The sequence below is a fragment of the Mus pahari genome, chromosome 3 (assembly GCF_900095145.1).
Source record: "Mus pahari chromosome 3, PAHARI_EIJ_v1.1, whole genome shotgun sequence".
Classification (NCBI taxonomy): Eukaryota; Metazoa; Chordata; class Mammalia; order Rodentia; family Muridae; genus Mus; species Mus pahari.
Genome location: NC_034592.1, coordinates 128467943 through 128487505, shown reverse-complemented (window position 1 = coordinate 128487505; position 19563 = coordinate 128467943). Strand labels below are relative to the sequence as shown.

The 19563-nt window shown below is 42.5% G+C and overlaps 1 protein-coding gene across 1 annotated transcript in view; it reads right to left on the bottom strand.

Moving 5' to 3' along the window:
• The window catches only part of Cfap61 (cilia and flagella associated protein 61), a 276129-nt gene that overhangs the window by 220162 nt on the left and 36404 nt on the right, over positions 1-19563 (bottom strand). The window contains exons 8-9 of the mRNA XM_029536666.1: positions 14735-14894; positions 12454-12455 (exon numbers count right to left, since the gene is read on the bottom strand). Of these exons, the coding sequence (XP_029392526.1) occupies positions 12454-12455; positions 14735-14894 (162 nt within the window). The remainder of the gene's footprint in view (positions 1-12453; positions 12456-14734; positions 14895-19563) is intronic.

Sequence of the window (19563 nt, the reverse complement as noted above, 5' to 3'; positions counted from 1 at the left end):
ATTTTGCTTAGGTATTTGGCAAGTCATTGCTTGGAGGCACCTATAACAAAACAATACTGAAAGGAAGCACACAGATCCATTCGCAAGGACAAAATCTGAGCATACATGCTATGGGATGCCACAGTTCCAGGAGACTAAGTTTCCATGAAACTCTTCGCCTTGGGACTGCTTCCAGGTTTCTAAACCTGCCAAGCAAGTCACTACTGGAGTGGATGTAGCACATGATAAAGGGAGAGAACTGACTTGGAAATTTTGATCTTTGACACAGTAACAAAAAGTCTCCGCCCAAAGAAAAAGCCTAAGACTTGGTAGACACACTGCCAAATCTTACAAGAACATTAAAGAACTAACATCAATGTTCTTCAAACTATTCCATACAGTAGAAAGGGAAGAGGGCTTCTAAATGCATTCTATAGCACAAGCATTATACTGATACCAAAACCAGCTACAATTCTAATAAAAACACACACAACAAAGTTTTAGACCAATATCTGATGAACAGGATTCAAAATAATAAAATACTTGTAAACAAAGTGTGGTAATATATTTAAAAAGACCAGCCCCCAAATCAAGTTAACTTCATTCTAGGGATTTCAGTATGATTCAATACATACAAATCTGTCAATGTAATACGACACACAAAAAAGCCAAATCGCATAATCTTCTGTATAGTTTCAGAAAAATGCCTATGACAAAAGTTAACATTTTTTTCATGATAAAAGTCTTGAGGAAACAAAAACAAAAACAAAAACAAAACAAAACAAAAAAGTCTTGAGGAAACAAGATACAAAAAGATCATAACTTAACATAACAAATGATAACTAAAATAAACCCACAGCTAGTATCATACTAATGTGTATGAACAGAAAGCATTTCCTCTGAAATCAAGAACAAGGCAAGGGTAGTCACTCTTGTGGCTTCTGTTCAATATGGGACTTGCCCTTTTGACCAATGCAATAAGGCAGGAGAGAGAAATAAAAGAAAGTTGGCAAACTCAGGGCACCTGGAAGAGCAGTCAGTGCTCTTACCCACTGAGCCATCTCATGAACTCTCATGGCAGCTCACAGCAGTCTGTAACTCCAGTTCCAGGGTATCTGACACCATTGTCTAGCTACCACAGCACTGCATATATGTGGTACATACACATAGATGCAGTCAAAACACCCATACACATAAAATAAAAAAAAATCTTTTTTAAAAATTAAAAAAAAATACTTGTGGTGTCAGTCCTTAGAAGATAACATACAAACATTTATTGGGAAGAAACCCTTTTCTGTTAATAATAGGGTCTAAGTGGGTGAGGACCCACTATTAATTGACAATAGACTGAGTATTGGGGGTGAGGAATATAAACACTAGAATATTCTCCTCTAGTGATAGATAACTCATTACATAGCAAGACGTAAAGGTGGATGGACATCCCACCTTAATGACAAGGCATGGTATCTATGGGAAGTTCTGGTGGGCTTCCTGGTGGTGGTGTCTTCTCAGGCCCACAGCTTCCTCCTGCACAGGGCACTCTTTTCTTTTCTTGATGGTGTTTTGAGACAAGGGCTCACTATGTAGCCTTGGGTGATCTATGTAATTCAGGCTAACTCACAGAGATCTGGCTGCCTCTGCCTCCTGAGTGTGTGCTTTTCAGCTTTGTTGAGGATCAGATTGCTATAGAAGATTTATTTCTGGGTCCTCTGTCCTATTCCATTGGTCAAAATATCGGTTTTTGTGCCTTCATCATGTTGATTTGATTACTGTGGTTCTATAGTATAATTTGAAGTCAAGTATTGTAATACTGCAAACATAATTCTTCTTGTTTTTTTCTTTTTCTTTTGGAGGGAGGAGTCTTCTCTGTTTCCATTAGAATTTTAAGACTGTTCATTTTTATGAAAAATGTTACAGGAATTTTAATGTGAATTCCATTTAACTTGTACATGACTTTCAGAAACAAGGTCATTTAAAACAATGTGTAATTCTGCCAGTCTGTGAACATGAGTGGTCTTCCCACTTTTGAGAACTTCACTTCAAGTTCTTTCTATGGTGTTTTATAGCTTTCAATGAAGTCTCTCATATCCTTAGTTAGGTTTATTCTGATAGTTTCATTTTCCTCCTCCTCCTTCTCTCCCTCCTCCTCCCCTCCCTCTCTCTGTCTCTCTTTCTCTGGTATATGCATTTGTGTATGTGTGTGTTGAGAAGTGGATGTTTTCTTCCTCTTGTATTTGGGGGGAGAGTGGGTGGGGAACAGCTCTCACTGGACTCTAGCTCACCAATTAGCTAGCCCTCTTCCCAACCAGCCTCCTCCCGACTCTCCCTTCCATCCCTGGGATAATGGGCCATTGCGGCCATGCTCCGATTTTATGTTGATACTGGGGTCCAAGCTTGTGTTCTGTGTTCTTATACTTATGTGGCTAGCATGCTCTCCACTGAGTCACCTCTCAAGCCTCTATTTCTTTTTCGTTTTTAAAAGTTGTGTGTGTGTGTGTGTGTGTGAGAGAGAGAGAGAGAGAGAGAGAGAGAGAGAGGAGAGAGAGGAGAGAGGAGAGAGAGAGAAGAGAGAAATGGGATTATTTTCCTAATCTCTTTTTGGTGTTATTGATCTGCAAATAAATTGATAAATTTACTGCATTGTATATTTTGTGTTCTACTACTTTGATTAATTTATCAAGCCTAAAGTCTTGTAATCTGTAGAGTCTTCTGAATCTTTGGTAATATCATCTACAAATGAGGATAATCTGACTTTTTTCCTCACATCCATTCGTAATGAGATCTGATGCCCTCTTCTGGTGTGTCTGAAGACAGTGACACTGTACTCATATACATAAAATAAATATATCTTAAAGAGTTCTGGGATCCCAATCACAGTCCTCTGTAAGAATAATAAGTAGATGGAACTACTGAGTCACCTCTCCATCCTCAAATGCTTTTCTTTAAACAAAACAAGACAAAAAACCATCTGGGTAGTGTTGGCTCACGCCTTTAATACCAGCACGTGGGAGACAGAGGTAGGCAGATCTCTGAGTTCAAAGCCAGCCTGGTCTGCATAGTGAGTTCCAGGCCAACCAAGGCTACACGGAGAAACCCTGTCTTGAAAACCCAAGAGAGAAAAAAAAGAAAGGAAGGGAGGAAGGAAGGAAGGAAGGAAGGAAGGAAGGAAGGAAGGAAGGGAGGGAGGGGAGAAAGAAGAAATAAAATGAATTAATAAGACAAACTACAGTAGAAAGGACAAAATGAATTAAAAAACATTAGGAAAGAGAAACAAAGAAATAATAGTAGTGATTAATAAATTCAAAAAGAAATCCTAAAAGTTGAGAGACTACTCTAAAAGTGAGGTTGAAAGGTCAATTAGAGGGGACTAGAGAGATGGCTCAGAGGTTAAAAGCACTGGCTGCTCTTCCAGAGGTCCTGAGCTCAATTCCCAGCAACCACATTCTGGCTCACAACCATCCATAACGAGATCTGGTGCCTTCTTCTGGTGTGTAGGCATACATGTGGGCAAAACCCTGTCAATGAATAAATCTTTAAAAGAAAAGAAAAGGCAGAGAAGTCTAATTGGGGGAGAAGGTGAAAGAGAAGATGACTCTAAGAAAGGATATAACCACAAGATAGGAAAAAAAGAAGAAATCTCTTAGAAGCCGAATCCCCACCATTGGTGAGCATCACATCAGAAGCAGAAACCAGAAAATTTAAGGTGCACATTTGCCTTGCCTAACAGCGGGCACAGAAGCCAGCACAGGCCAGAAGGGCTGACTCGGGACACACAAGGAGACCTTGGCTGAAAGGACCAATGGTGTGGTCCTGGAATTCCAGCTGAAATTCCATGACGAGGGTACAATAATAGATGATTCCAACTGAAAAAAACCCAGGTGGAGCCAGTATAGAAGTCACGAACAAAGAAATCGGCCTGGGACGCACATGGAGAAACTTCTCGGTGGGAAACGATAATGCCCCTCTTACAGGAAACATGGCGGTGATTCAGCCTCTTAGTGCTAACTTGAAAAGAGAAGAACTTGCAACTTTCTTTCCTCCCAAACCCCCATCCATTTAAGGTTGTTCCTTATGTGATCGGGGAGAGCTGGGATCATGCAGGTTTGGAGCCAAATTATCTGGGACTATTTTAAGTCATCTCCCCCACTCCCCACTCCCCCCTCCAAAAAAAAAAATTGGCATTCATTGTCCATCTCTGTGCTTGACTGAACATCCTTGTGACTCTCTGGTAAAACTCATTTAGAATGTCCAATCAGATCTCTTAGCTTCACTTAATCTGAAGGTCAAGATGTTCTCGCAGAGCATCTAAGAAGGAAGGCAGTGACCTCTGTGCTTCACTGAGCCCTCCCCACCCGATGCTTCCACCATATCTGATTATGCTTTGATGTATAACTTTCTTTCGATCTGCTCCTATAAAAACTGTTCATACAACTGTTACCACATTAGACCGTGCTATTTGGGGTAATCTGAGTCCTTGGGCCATGGGACACTCACATTTGGCTCCAGAATAAACTACATTTTACTGTTTTGCTGGGATACCTGTGCTTGTGCACTGATCGGGCATGTCTATGTAAGAGAAGCTGGGTGTTTTCCCATAACTATTACAAAAGGTGCAGAACTAGTGGAACTAGCTTTGTGTTCTCCCTGTGTTTGTAGAACTAGTTTTGTGTTCTCCCTGTTTTCCTCTGGACTGCCAAATATTTTATGAAGATTTAAATCAGCACTCAATAAAGAGGATGGAGTCTCTTTCCTTGTAGAGCTAGATGTAAACGCACAAGCATACATACATGCATACATACATACGTGTATGTGTATATGTATATGTATACATATGTGTGTGTGTGTGTGTGTGTCCCCAGCCATGGCTAACAATTTTTTTTTTAATCTTCAATACTAGTGGTCCTTTTTAAGAAAAAAGAAAAATCACATTTTCTAACACTGATTCCAAAAGACCCGTGAGAAGATAAAGAGGCTTCCGTGGCACCTCTCCCAGGTCTGGCTGAGTGAGCCATGAGGCCCTGGAGGTCAGAAAACACCAAAGATCACGCAAAATACAGGGGGACCCCGTAGCAGAGGAGCTGGCTCCACGCCGGGCATCAGAAGTGCTGCATCCCCCTTGGTTTGCTGCCATGCTCGAAACTGCGTTTTTAGTAATTACTTCCTCTGTTTCTTCCCTCAGATTAAATTTGGTCCACGATAGGTTAAGAGTTGTCAAAATAAAAACACATTTAGAAGCAGGCAGAACTCGGGGCGACCCCCATGTAATAGGTGCAGCCCACTGACAGCCAATTTAATCAAGGGGAAATTCAGAGTATTCATAGAGAGCAATTGATTTTCAAGAGAAAAGTCAGCAGGATCAATCAGCCAGTTGGGATGAAAATCCCTGGAATCACCCCTATTGCTGTGTTTGCTACCATCCAGCTCCTGCCTCCATATAGTGTAATAGCCAAATTACTGTAATTATCCTACAGCGCCAAGTGCCATATCAACATTATTTTAAACATGGATTTTTTTTGCATAATCTCTCATTATTATCATCCAGCCTCCCATTTGAAAATGGAAAACAACAACAAACTGTGATGTGGCCCAAAGGAAAAAAAAGGTCACCAGAGAGAACAAATCAAAGGGTTATTTACATGTGAATATACTGAGATGTGTTTTACAGTCAAATACACTCTTGAAATTCATTAAATGCTTTCTCCCCTGCTTCATAAATATGGGCAAAAGAGACATCACCTACTGGGAAAATAATCCCAGCACATAATGATCATAAGGAATATGAATAAAGCCACTTTCCTTTCAAAGACCTCCAGGCCCTGTATCAAAGCATTTGTGTTGCTGCCACTGTGAAATGAATCTGACCGCTGGAGAGCAGGGCTGAGTCCTATCACAGGTTGCTCCTCCAGCAGAAAAGGGGTGGGAACACGGACCCCCTTCATCTTGCTCTCTGCAAAAATAATGGATTCGGAGGCAGCTGCCTTCGTCTGTGGCTGCTGTTGTTTTTGAAATCCTGCAAAGGGCTTAGAAGCCAGCACTGGAATGAAGATGGAAAATCAGTAACAGGTTTTGCTAAATAACCAAAAGGCCCACCCAGCGGGCTTGAGGCAGCAGCCCTGGCTGTCAGCTCCAGCTTGCAACTCTGCCTCAGAGTCCTCCTGGCACGGTACAAACCCAAAGATGTCCCCTGAGATCCTCTTACAAGAGCCTAAACTAATCCTTCTTGGGGACGACTCGGCCTGCACACAGGTCTGGTATTGTGGACTTGTCTTCTAGACGTTTCTATGTACCACTGCCCTGCACATAAATCTAGACAATCAAAATTGGAAGGAGTAGTTAAAGCCCTGGAGATGACATGCGTTTTCCCTGTTTTCCCTTCATGTGTTAAAGATATGTTTCACTGGCATAAATAAATAAATAAATAAATAAATAAATAAATAAATAAATAAGTGTTTTAAAAGGACAGAATTCAGGGCTGGCAGCGCAGCAGCTCAGTAGCTGAGTGCTTGCCTAGTATGCACATAGCCCTGGGATCAATCCAGAACACAAGTCATTTCAAATTTAAAACAATGACAATTCTAATGGACACAAATCTTGGCTGACGTATTAAACTTCACATGCATATTACACAGAGCGGCTGACTTTGTGACCACTTTCAGGTTTACTATGGTCATATCATAGCTGTGCAGCCTTGGTCATGAGGCATCGAAGAACCTACAGGCCCCAAAGAAAGGAAAGGCAGTGGGGAGAGAGGGACCCGATGCTGATAATAAAAACTGGAGATAGAGACTGGACAGGAAGACTAGCATGTCCACAGCAGTGGTCCCTACAAAGCCCATGATAGAGGCTGCAATGTGGGGACACAGTTCCAGGTCCTCTTATTTTTTTTTTTTATTATTTTATTTACATTTCAAATGCTATCCCAAAAGTTTCCTATACCCCTCCCCCACCTCTGCTCCCCTACCCACCCACTCCCACTACTTGGCCCAGGCCTTGCCCTGTGCTGGGTCATATAAAGTTTACAAGACCAAGGGGCCTCTCTTCCCAGTGATGGCTGATTAGGCCATCTTCTGCTACATATGCAGCTAGAGACACGAGCTCAGGGGGTACTGGTTAGTTCATATTGTTGTTCCACCAGGTCCTCTTATTTTGTCATCTCCCAAGAGCACCTCTGCCCAGAGGCTGTCCTTGGTGGCATCTGAGAAGAGGCAGCAGGACACCTGGTTGGGCCAGACAGACTCACCATTTAAACAAAGCCACTAAGGTAAGCCCTAAGAGGACACTGAACAGGACCAGCAGGGAGTGCACACCGTAAGAAGACATAGGAAGCAGATGGCCTTAGGCAAGCCAAGGAGAGGGGCCTCAGAAGAAAACTGTGAGGGGCCACGATCTCAGCAGACTTCTGTTGTTTGTTACCACGGAAATCTGGAAGAAACCAGTGACAAAGACACTTCTTGTTTATAATGCTTTGTTATTAATACAAAATCCTGGGGAGCTCCCAGTTAGAGAACTGAGGTGCAGGCTGCACACACAAGGACAGGAACTGTGCTGTGTTCTGTACATAAGAATCTCGTGCGGTCTGAAATCTGTGTTTAGAACCAAGTAAGTGAGAATGGAATCAGGGAAAGTGGAGCCTTAGGGAGACAGGCAGAGACTCGGGAGGTTTAGTAGACAATAGTGCGTTAATGCAGTCTCTGGTTTGGGGGTTTTGTTTTCCTTTGTATATGTATATATGTATTTTTTTTTCTTTTGGCTCCAGTACATACAAAGTGAACTTAGTATTTCTAGTCCAAGATGGGAGAGAAGCTGTGCAAAGCAGAACACGTAAATTCAAATGAAAAGAAATTAAATGTGACAAAACATTTTCTGACAGCAACGGTGGTATGTTTGATGATTTGGAGGTGACGCCTTTTTACATGGGATGTTTTTGAAAATATATATATATATATATTATTTTGAATGGCCTTTTAACATACAATGAGCAGCCCTTCTCCTGGCTGGCTTGGTTACAGGAAGCTATGCTAATTATCTTTCTGAAAGGCCACAATTCTGTTATATAAAATGAAATCTTTCCCTGCCAAGGAGCACGTCGAATTCTAAGGGGATTTTTGTAAGGTAGACCCTGGGTGTGTAATGAGATTTACAAGTCTGAACCTTGCAGGGGTCTTATAAAACAGGGATCTGTGCTGCTCAGAACACACCGGCCTACATGATGAACAAAAGTTGTTTTATTTGGACCTCTCTCTCTCTCTTTTTTTTTTAAGGCTATTAAACAGGGCGATGCCAATACAGCTGTGGAAATGCAGGCTGTGCCCTATTTTGCCTTATGCATCATCAAGAAAATTGCCAGCTCAATTCTGATTCCAAAATCTTTATTGTGATGATGCAGCTAACAAAAGCCACAGCTTGATTTGCAAACACCACCAGGGGCCAGCAACAGGGCCAACTGGAAGGAAACACTGTTTTGAGCTTTGAGCCTTTTTACTGTCACTGAAGGAGAATACTCATTAACTGCTGGGCATATGGAGCATCTTGATGTGGTCTTGCACATCTTCAGAGGCTTAACATTTAAGCGGCTCTTAGACCTCACTTGGTACAATCTCCCACATCACAGAAAGTGTTCTCTCCTCTCTCTCTCTCTCTCTCTCTCTCTCTCTCTCTCTCTCTCTCTCTCTCTCTCCTCTCTCTCTCTCCACGAGTGTACACACACACACACACACACACACACACACACATAAAACCATTTCTTTACAAATTCTCCCAACATTCCAGGAACTCACCACTCTTAAAAATAACTTCTTCACCAAATAACAACAATAAATAAACTTCTACTTACATTAGTTCGAATCTATACCCTTAGAACTCTCCCTAGTCAACTCCAACCCAAAATTTATAAATGAACAATACACACACACACACACACACACACACACACACTGTATTTACAAGTGATACATGTATATGCACTGCTTTGGTTCGAGGCAAACTAATGTGCACAGGTATGTTTTTTAGACTGGATGATAGACAGTAGGCTTGTCACCATGGTATAAAGAACTGGATGGTGAAGGACACTAAGTCTTACACGTTTCCTTCCTGGAAGGGTTGAGGCTGCTGGGAAGTTGCAAGTTTTCACAGCTGCTAAGGAAAGAGAGGCTTGGAGTCAGAGATTAGAGAACAGAGAACACGGGAAGACGACTGAGGCAGACAAACAAGGAAAGGAACCAACAGCACGTGTATTACCAATGACCACAACGGACAACTGGTACTCAGTCCTCCGCTCACATCATCTCAGAGTCTTCCACATGAAGGACAAGGGAGATGGGTTGTCTAAACCTCGGTCCAGTCTATTGTGTGTAAGGAAAATCCTTTCACATCGGAACAAAGAGACTGGATCGACTGTACGTTGGCTCCCTCAGAAGCGGAGTCGAAGATTGAAAAACAGTCATTTATTTGGGAGCTCTTGGGGACAGCATACGTCAGAGAGCAGGGGACGATTCAGGGAGCAGTCAGCACCTGCAGTGTTCATTTGTTAGCTCTTCCAGATTGCAACTTGACAAGGTAGTGTCTCTATCCATAGCCCTAGACAGGCCTAAAGATACAGATGTGAAGATTCCAGCAAAAGATAAGTAGTTCAAATTATGTGTATCGGCACACATGCACAGACATGCAATCAAGGTTGAAGATGTGGGTTGGTCACTGCTAAACTGCTAAGGAAACCTTCATTAAACAGCTCACCGACGTGGAATTCTGTGTTTAGTGAAACACACCTGTTGGAGTAGTCACTCTGCATCTACTCTAGTTCTCTTTTCGCCTAAGAAATGTTTATGTCACCGTGGGTGTGTAGGTCTATCTAATATCTAAGTAATTTAAGCATTTATCAATAATGAATCATAAAAATGCATTTGAACTCAGTTATTTGGTAAGCATATAATTTTACCATTTAGGGACACGTATGTGTGCACTTTCATGTGTTCATCAATGTGTGCAAGCACTGAGGAGGCTCAAAGATGATGCTGGATGTCTTTCTCATTCGCTCTTCATCTTACTGTTATTTTTTCTTATGGAAACAGGGTCTCTCACTGAACCTGGAGCTCCTCCCTAATTCAGCTAGACTGGCAGGCCAGCAAACCCTCAGCATCGTCCTGTCTGCCTCCTCCGCACTGGGATCACAGGAACATGCCACCATGCTAGGCTTTTTAGGGTGCTGGTATCTAACTCAGGTCCCCGTGCTTCTGTGGCAAGACTACAGATTAAGCCATTCTCCAGTCCAACCTTAGTATTTATGAAAGATTAATGTAAATTTGCATACTGATTAGATACATATTATTTACTTTTTATATTAAGAATTAAACCTTGGCTAAATATTTCGCTCTGGGGCTGGAGAGATGGCTCAGCGGTTAAGAGCACTGACTGCTCTTTCAGAGGTCCTGAGTTCAATTCTCAGCAAACACATGGTGGCTCACAATCATCTATAATGGGATCTGATGCCCTCTTCTAGTGTGTCTAAAGAGAGCGATAGTGTACTCACATACGTAAAAAGTCTTTTAAAAAATATTCGATTCTGAAGCAATAGAAGATCCCCAACATTTTCAGAGGTGATTAATGTTTTGTTAATTATCCATGCTGAGAATGTTGCTTGCCATAAGTGTATAGTACAAAAATGGCAGAAGTATGCCTAGGATTAGTTTATAAATTGTTGGGAAATTCTGTGTTAATCATAAATCAAAATAAATTGTGTGATTTTTGTGTATGCCTGTGGAGTATATGTTTGTTAGTGTAGGTGCCTGTACATGTATGTATGTGTGTATTATGTACATATGTATGTATGTATGTATGTGTGTTTGTATGTATGCATATGTGTGTATGTATGTGTAAAGGTATGTATGGGGAGGGTGACAGCAGACTGACACCTGTCTCTTTTGAGACCTCCACCTTTACTCTTTCGAAATAGGGTCTCTCTGAATGAACCTAAATCTCATTGGTTTGGCTAGATTTGCTGGCCAATGAGCCTCAGCGATCTGTCTCTTCCTCCAGCCAGCTCTGAAGTGACAGGATTCATTTAATACTTTTCAAAATTACATTCAAGTTAGCAACTCAGACAGAGTTTTAAAAACCAAATGTTTAAGCACAATCCAACACAAAGATGTACTAATTTGATACTGACAGAAGAATTACGGTAGAAAAACATTAAAAGTTTCTGTAAGAGTGGAGAATTCTATCTACATAAAAGACATTGCAATTCATAACACTCTCTCAAACCATTCCTTAGCATGGTGTGCTGTGATGATTGAGCAGTGTAAACTGTCCATGTTGTATGTTCAGGATCAAGGCTACAGTGAAGTCAGAGGATGGGACACAGGTGAGAAGCACCAGAAAGATCCTGGATTCATTGCAAAACTGATTCTGGATTGATTTTTGGTCACTGTGCATTGAAAAACCTTTGATTGCTGCCAAATTTCTTGTAACTCCTCCATTCAGACCCTACTGGGGATTTGACCCACAGTTGAAGAAGAAACAGGTGATGTTGGACTGACTGTCTATCTCAGAGGTTGACTATTTGCCTCCCGTGCATAAGACCCTGGGTTTGACACCTAGCCTCAAAAAGAAAAGAAAAAAAGTCACCTCATCCAGATTGTCAGTTTGCAAAAGTCACCTCATCCAGATTGCAGTTTCCTGATGAGATTTATAAACCCTGGACAGGCTGGTCCGAATGAAATGGAGAGAGGTTCACCTGCCCTACCTCTCTAGTATCAAGCTATGAAGGAAAATGAGATAATGCATATGAAAATGAAAATCCTTTAAAATGATAGTTTTTATTGTCAACTTGACACAACCTAGAGTCGCCTGGGAAGAGGGATCCTCAGTTGCCTTCCTCAGGGATCCTGCCTTTGGCCATGTTTATCAGTTATGACTAATGATTGACCTGAGCGGGGGCCAGTCCACTATGGGTGGCACCATCCCTAAGCAAGTGAGTCTTTGCTACATAAGAAAGCTTTCTGAGAATAAGCTAGAGAAAAGCTGATAAGCAGCTTTCCTTTAAGGTTTCTGCTTTCGTGCCTGCCTTGGGCTCCTGCCTGACTTCCCTCAGTACTGGATCATGACCTGGAAGTGCAAGCCAGATCAACCTTTTTTTTCCCCAAGTTGCTTTTGGTTAGAGTGTTTTATCACAGCATCAGAGAAGCAACTGGGACAGTCACCAGATAAAATACAAAATATAAAATATGAAGCACAATGATGCTTTTAAAATACAAGTTTTAAAATACAAGTTTTAGTTCATATTTTTGAGAAACTGTATTTCCTTTAACTTGAAACTTCCATCAGAAAAACAAAGAAACAAAGATGTCGCAGCTCAGTTCCAGTCTTCATGGAGCTTCCTCTGTTGATGTAATGAAAAGACAGCCGTGGAATTTGCTGATGAGTGTGCTTGCACACAATGAGCTGCTGAGGACCTATGACTCCGTCCCCGAGTTATCTCACATCTACAATGGAAGCTCCCTGGTGACAATTTCATAAAGAATCATCTTTGTGTCAGTGAACAGAAAACTAATTTTCAAAATAAACACCCTGTGATAGGTAATAAGTTCCTCTGCTTCCTTGGCTTGCTGCTGGTCCTAGAGAAGATGTTTTTATGAAATAGGCTGAGGTGGGTAATAAGAAGCCAGCGCCTGGCCTTCCTGACTCTGTAGGCTTTGCTAGGCAGAGACATAATAGGTAATGTGTCGTTTCAGGCAAGTTCACTTAACTTTGACCCTCCTCCTCTCCCGAGACAAAACATTTCTATTCCTTCTATATAAGGAGTACCAGTAGCATCGGGAGGACTCAGCCTCAGGAGGTGGCTATATCCTTTCAATCTGTTTTTGTTTTATTTTGTTTTGTCAACACTCCCTGGGTTGGGTGGTTTTTTTTGTTTGTTTGTTTGTTTTGTTTTGTTTTTTATCTCCCCTTTATGAGAACATTGAGCTACAGCAAGGCTCCCGTTTGGTACTATCTTCAAAGAAGAATTCTAGCACTGAGAGGCGACATTGACAACTTCTCTTCAGGGTTGTCTCGTGGTATTTAAATGTTCCTCCACAACGTTCCTTCCCTGAGAGCCTGGGCAAGTCATTCTTCACCATGAAACAGTAATGAACTTAAGGCTCATTGTCAGGAAGGTTGCTGTCAGCACTACAAAGGAAATGCCTTCCCACTCCGGGCTTCATGGTTCTCTGTGATGACTGTGCAGTCAAGACAGGCTGCATCTACCTATCTAGTGTTAGCTTTTCCCATTGATGGGGAAAGCTTGGCTAAAGCGACCCCTTCACTTGACTGGAATAACAAGTCCCCTGCCACCAACCACACCACACCTCTCTCACTTTTCAACAACCTTATTAAAAAACCCTTCATATTAGAGAAGGCAGTGTAATTGTTTTTTGTTTTTTCAAATCCTGATTTTTACCTCCAAGAGTAGGTGAATGGCCAGTCATAAAGAACTAATGGCCACTAACTACTACTTATTAACATTTACTGCTCACTAAATTCATTTAAGACTCAGACACCAAGTAAAGCATTTTACATACCTTACCTCAGTGAAAATTCACAACCCCTGTCTGACAGAGATTTTTCTCACTACACATGGGGAACCCAAATTGGAGAAATGGATTAACATACCTAAGCTCACCTGCCTGTTTGTATCTATTTGTAATAAGAGCCTACTTAACCATGAAGCTACCATGGTGCTTAATAATCAGCGTTTGAGATGACCGCATCTTACTTTGTGAAACACTGGCACAGACATAATTCAAAATTCATTTTATGGCTCTAAGGTTAAGAGCTTGTGCTGCTCTTGCAGAAGGACCTGAGTTTCAGTTTCCAGCTGAACTGGAATATGGTGGCTCAAAACCACCTTTATCTCCAGAGAATCTGACACCCTCCTCAGCCCCCCATGGGGGTAGACATAAGTGCATGTACACATTGGTGGCCTATACCCACACAGACACTAACACACATAAATCAAAATTTTTCATTAAAAATTGATAGTTTTGGTTGGTTGGTTGGTTAGTTGGTTGGTTTTTTTGAGACAGGGTTTCTCTGTATAGCCCTGGCTGTCCTGAAACTCAGTCTGTAGACCAAACTGGCTTCAAACTCAGAGATCCACCTGCCTCTGCCTCCCAAGTGCTGGGATTAAAGGTGGGCGGGCACCTGCACTGCCCAACAATTTTTTAAAAATTTTTATTTTATATGTATATTGCTGGCATGTACGTATGTACATAAATATGGTATGATATTTCGTATAGCTAGGAATCAGCCAGACACGTTTAAAATGACCATTTGCAACAGACTCATACCACAGAAGGTATGAAAATGCTAGCAATTATCTCACTTCTATAAGCAAACATTCTAAATGTGGGACCCTTTAGCTTTAATTAAACCACGCCTAACTCCAGCTGTGCAGGCTTGTCTCTGGACCCACAGATTCTGCAAAAATGTGAATAATCCTGTAAAGTACTGCACAAATGGGACTGGAGGAGACTTTCAGCAAAGAAATAGCACAGCTGTGTGTAAAACATGTATGGAATAGCCGGGCGTGGTGGCGCACGCCTTTAATCCCAGCACTCAGGAGGCAGAGGCAGGCGGATTTCTGAGTTCGAGGACAGCCTGCTGGTCTACAAAGTGAGTTCCAGGACAGCCAAGGCTACACAGAGAAACCCTGTCTCTAAAAACCAAAAAAAAAAAAAGACATGTATGGATTTTCTGATTCATCCTGGGATGGCTACTATACCTTCACCTTCTTCAAGATTTGGTTCATTGGACGGTTTCAGAATATCATCAGGATGTGGGGTGCAGAATCCATGGAAAGGTCCCAGATCGAAGCATTCGTGTAGCAGGGGCAAGTTCACGCTGGTGCACACGCTCATGAACCCGACAGCCTTGCCTTCCACCTAGAACACGGGAACACAGACACCCATCAGACTTCAGGTGATGACTGCCATGCAACTGTCACAAGAGCATGGCGTGTGGCTCACTGGTAGCTTGGGAGGCACTCCGAGTTATTTAAGGGCAGAAGGCCAAGAGGTTCTGGTGTCTGGTACCATGCATGGAATACACAACACGCTCAAAGGCACATCCAACAGGTGACCACTGTGGATGATCTTAACAGTTGGGAAGTAACTTAGGGAACTTGTCAGAGTGTTCTTAAGGAGACACTACTGGAATGCCACATGTGACCTCTTTCTGAGCAACTCCTCACCACCCCCACCCTCACCCACCTATTCCACTCCCTCGATCGTGTGTGTGTGTGTGTCGGGGGGGGGGGGCTTGTTTGCTTGCTTTTCTTTTTACTCATCCATAAGCCCTGACATTGGGCACCTTTCTCCCCCTGCCCTTCCCACACATCACAGACAGCTCTTAGTGAAGGGGGTCGCCTCTGAACCCATCAGATGAACTCCAACTTAGAGAGCAGTCACAAATTCAGGGCTCCTTGACAGAGAGAAACTCTTTACTATCTCTCAAATTCACTTACTGACTACTTGACTGGTCTGAGAGAAGAAGTGAAGAAAGGTCGTTTGGTGGGAAACGGCTCAATGAAGTCTGCCCTGATTTACAAACAACAACAACAACAACAACAACAAAAAAAAACCGCTCAGCACACAGAGACGTCGGCACCAGGTACTGAAGCTCATGCAATGCTCACCGTGATTTTAATCTATGATTGTTGACATTTTTTTAAAGATTTATTTATTTATTTTGTGTATATGACCTATATATACACATATGATCTATGTGCCAGAAGAGAGCAATCAGATCCCATTATAGATGGGAGCCACCATGTGGTTGCTGGGAATTGAACTCAGGACCTCTGGAAGAGCAGCCAGTGAGTGCTCTTAACCGCTGAGCCATCTCTCCAACCCAAATTTTTGACATTTTTGATGAGGAATACAGGTTCTCAGGAAGCTGAGTGACTGACTGGTTGACCCAGCCATTCTATTCAGGAAGTGGGCTCACTGGTACTTTGCATCACACAAATGGTGGATGCTTTAACATTCTGAGTCAGGGAAGGAAGTGGCAATGGCATTTGGATGGTACGGGAAAAGACAGTCTTTCCCCAAGACACCTTTGTGTGCTTGAAAAACAAATGGGAGACGCTCTTGATTTTCAAGCAGTCTTCTTATAATGAATTTTCCTTGCATATTCTTTCCTTTACAAGACCCCTCCCCAAATGATACTTGCTATAAAAGGCTGATTTACACAGCTGCTTTATGAAGCCATTGACACTTTAATGAAAGTCCAAAATAAACATTTTAATTTTTTCCCCAAATAACAAGTAATTGTTTGTCTTGTTTGTACTCCTGAACAAAGGCTGTGTAGCTGCACTTGTCTGGCTTCTCTATAATTTCAGGCCCAAGACTCAGCAGACGCTGATTAACCAATCCATCTACCATATGTGCAGAAAGAGACGGCCAGCCTCACTCCCGGCAGGGAAAATTGGCATCCATCTTGGTTCACATGGAGATGTCCTTCTAATCTACAGCCGTGCTGGCGCAGCTAAACTTGCATGGCCTGAAATACCTTTTGCTGGCTTCATGGCGAGCTGCATGTGCACGATAAGAATGTATTATTTATAAGACCGCTGTTAGTAATGAGCTATTACACTAATGGCTCGTTGTGTTGGGGATTTGATTTCAAATGGCATGGATCACACATTCTGATGAAAATGAGAAAAACATGTTTTGCCATTAGGAACAAAGATTTAGCATCTTCCAATTCCACAACCTGTTATAGCCCCATCTCTCAGTGAGGCTTGTAATAACTTACAAAAGCCCACCATCAGAGACGGCGGCAGAGCAAGTTCGGATGGCGGACATGTCTGTTCCGTTCTTTGGGTTTTTTCTTCAAATGACTGCCTTGAGATAGACCATTCTGAAATATCAATTTTCGGGACAGCCATGGGCATGTTGGTGTGCATGTCCCTTTACAGTGTGCGAAGGCATTGGCTGCTGTTATTGTTCAGCAGGTAGAGTTGTTTCTTGTGATCCAAGTCTTCTCACACTGGCAAACAAAGCTGGAGGTTTTTCTCTTCTTGTCTGTCCTGGGAGTCTTCATGATGACACAGAGAAGGTTTAGGTCACTAGAAAACCATCTAGAAGCTTGTCGTCACAAACAGGTCTAACTCACCTATACATGAGCTCTTTAACATTTATAACTCCACCCCCAAAGCCCCAGTCAGGCATCCCTTTCGAGTGACCGTATTTCACAGTGAGGGTTTTTGTCCTCGTTGTGACCGTTACTGGCTTTGAGCCCCTTCTCTTGGTGCCAAGTGCACGGCTAACCTGGCAGGCTCTCTCCCGCCTGCAGGTCAGTGGTGCTTTCTCGGACCACTGCTGCCCGTGTCCTGGATAATGCCAAAACAGACGCTCTGCCCATCTGTCTCTGGGAGCCGCCTTGGCCTCCAACCGCCCTTCCTTGAAATCTCAGCTTGAAGTAAACACCAGATGTCAAAGTACAGTTATGACAAGGATCCTGCAGCAAAGTCACAGCTCAAAACTCGTCCAAAGTAGCAGAGAGAACAAAGAAAGTCCTCACAGCCAACAATTCTTTAACAAGCCAGTGATCTTCCTCCTAACTCAAGCCGTGCTCTCAAGCATTCTACGTGAACAGCCTGAAGCCATCCTGTACTGGGTTGGGAAGAGGCACACTTGATGCACTTTGTCCTGCTACATCTGGTCAGTACTTGTGGCTGCCCTAATACATGGTATATGTTGGCAAATGCTGATTCAGTTTTGGGAAGAAATGCCCAGATGTGTAGTGCTTGCCACTGGTAAAATACTGTCATCACGGTAGTTTCAAGTTGCCAACTGATGTCATCAAATGGGAAGTAGGGAAGAAATAATGCAGTGCCATGCTATTAAATACTATGTCTACTAGATAAGACCACAGACAAAAAAATCCCCAAGAGCTACATAACACTGAAAGAAACCCAATTACAGCCTTTAAACATTATTTACTATAATTCCTTACACGGTGATCTTATACAAGTGGCCTTTTTTGTTTGTTTTTGGAGACAAGGTCACATGTAGTCTATAGACTGGCCTTGAACTGGCTATGTGGCTGTGGGACCTTGAACTCTTAGTCTTTGTCTCTTAAGTGCTAGGATTACAGGTGTGTGCCACCATGCTGGGTTTATATGGCAGGAATGCTACCCACTGACCTACATTCCCAGCCTTTATAAGGTTTTGATGAAGGCTATGTTCAGCAAATAGCTTGCAAGGTTCCTGAGGATTTCCCAACTAGCTCTCTGAAGCTAAACCAAGTTGGCTCCAACATACCTTTGCTCAGGGACCCCTAAAGAGACAACTCCAGAATGGCAGGTGTGCTGAAGTAGAAATTTCTGGCTTCTCTAACAATTCAGTTGTGTCACGTGATGCTTTCAACAAACTGTTTTGTGAGAGGGCATGTGAGGTTCTGCTGAAAACAGACCTGAGAGGGCACATGATGTTTAGAAAGAATATATGGAGCCCCGCAAACAAGGAGAGGATGTGCTTGCATTGCTGCCCTGGGCAGTGTTTCAGTGGGCTTTGCTGGTCTTCACTTTGTAGAGAGAAATGTGCCAAAGATCTTCTCCTGGTATTCCAGCTGTTTCTGGCCACTTCCACTGACTCCTGCCAATTTGGAGGACCTTGCCATTTCTGCTGGATTGTACCAACACTACTGGTTCATGTTTGGTGTTTGCTACTGAACTGGACTGCTGAAATCCAGACAGTGAGGAGTAGAATCGCTCCCCAGGAACTATTTCTAAACAGGTCTACAACATTCTTTTCCTTTTAATCTTCTTTTTCTCTACCTCTGGTCAGTGGGTTAGAAGGGAGGTTGAAACCTTTAAAAACCCTAAAGGAGGTTTTGAAAAAAATCTAAGTCTACAGTGTGTGTGAAAAGTAGGACCAGTATTTGACTTGACCCCCAGAAGGCTTCAGATACAAGATGTGGCTCTGCTTACACTGATCTTCACTCAGTCTCCTGGACTTGGTCCTACCTCTTCCCTTGCCCTTGACTGAAATCTGTGGTCTCCTCTCAATGGAACATAACGCTTCTGCTGTCTGAGGCAGTACAGGCTTTGGAGGAGACTGGGCTCAACTCCCTCACCTCCTTAGGGACTCCAACAGGGTCAGCACTGCCATTTCCAACCTGTGGCTTTGTTTGCTTCAACATTCACACATGGATGTTCACAAGTTCAAGAAATCAACCAAGAAAGAAAACAAGGCAGAGCTCGCTGTGGCTGCTGAAGATCACTTCCTCAAGTCATCTGGGATGGCACTAGCATCTTAAATAAAACCAGAGAACTAAAAGATTTCTACAAACCATGGCTGTATTGAACACAGACTGGAAAGGAAGATCCAAAGTCCTGATTCAGGCACTGTGTAGTTTGTTCCCTGTAGGTTTCAGTGGTTGGGTTAAAAAAAAAAAAAAAAAAAAAACAACAACAAAAAACTATTTTTCAAAATGGTGCTCTTAGGCCCAAATGCTTCCTGACCCTTCCTTTTGTAATTAGCCTAGAGCTAACTGAGAACATGTGAAAGCAAGTCTTTGAAGGACCAGTAAAGAAATTTAAATATA